This window comes from Galeopterus variegatus, unplaced genomic scaffold (assembly GCF_000696425.1).
Source record: "Galeopterus variegatus unplaced genomic scaffold, G_variegatus-3.0.2 Scaffold1620, whole genome shotgun sequence".
Taxonomy (NCBI): domain Eukaryota; kingdom Metazoa; phylum Chordata; class Mammalia; order Dermoptera; family Cynocephalidae; genus Galeopterus; species Galeopterus variegatus.
In genome coordinates this window covers 307,483-308,259 of record NW_007727731.1, presented here as the reverse complement: position 1 = coordinate 308,259, position 777 = coordinate 307,483, and the positions used below count along the sequence as shown (strand labels likewise).

Below are 777 nucleotides of genomic sequence, written 5' to 3'. Positions count from 1 at the left end.
AACAGGAAAAATAAAGGGGATGAAGCTCTTGTGTACCTGAAATGATATTCCCCTCTCCCCAGATGAAATAAGAATGGGAAGGCAAATTGCTATGGGCTTTTTAGGGAAGTGTGAATGAAGCTGTGCTTGAATTTCTTTCTCTTTTCTATGTCTCCTTCTTTGTTTAAATATCCCTGAGATAACATTTCCCTGTAAACTAATAAGAAAGATGTGGCTGAAGGTTTTTCTAAGTGCACAGTAAGCAATGGGTCTTTCTCATGGAGGAATCCTCAGATGTAGAATAGGCTGGGTCAATTAGATTGAATTATTAACATGATTCTTTAAATGACAAATGGTGATCTGAGACAGGTTTTCTCATAGATATGACGCTTATGGGATTTCTTTTTGGCATGAATGGCCAGATGCTGAGTAAGATGTTTCCTCTGAGCACAGATTTTCTTCAGTGGTTACATTCAAAAAATCTTTCCCTATTAGTTCTTGGATACTGACTGAGGTTTGCCCATTTGTAAAAGATCTTCCCACATCTGTTAAACTGGTAGGGTTTCTCCTAGTATGAATCCTTTGATGATGAGTGAGCGATGAGCTGCGATTGAAGGACTTTCCACATTCACTGCACTCATACGGCTTCTCTCCAGTGTGGATGATAGAATGGCGAATGAGGTTTGCACTCCTGCAAAAGGCTTTTCCACACTCGATGCATTCATAGGGCTTCTCTCCAGTGTGAATCCGCTGGTGCCTTGTGAGGTGTGACCGGCGGTTGAAGGCCTTCCTACACTC

General features: G+C 41.4%; 1 protein-coding gene across 1 annotated transcript in view; it reads right to left on the bottom strand.

Annotated features, from left to right (window-relative positions):
• Positions 1–23: 23 nt before the first annotated feature.
• Positions 24–777, bottom strand: part of ZNF543 (zinc finger protein 543) — a 20,124-nt gene continuing 19,370 nt past the window's right edge. The window contains exon 5 of the mRNA XM_008578043.1: positions 24–774. Within this exon, the coding sequence (XP_008576265.1) occupies positions 370–774 (405 nt within the window). The 3' untranslated portion in view covers positions 24–369. The remainder of the gene's footprint in view (positions 775–777) is intronic.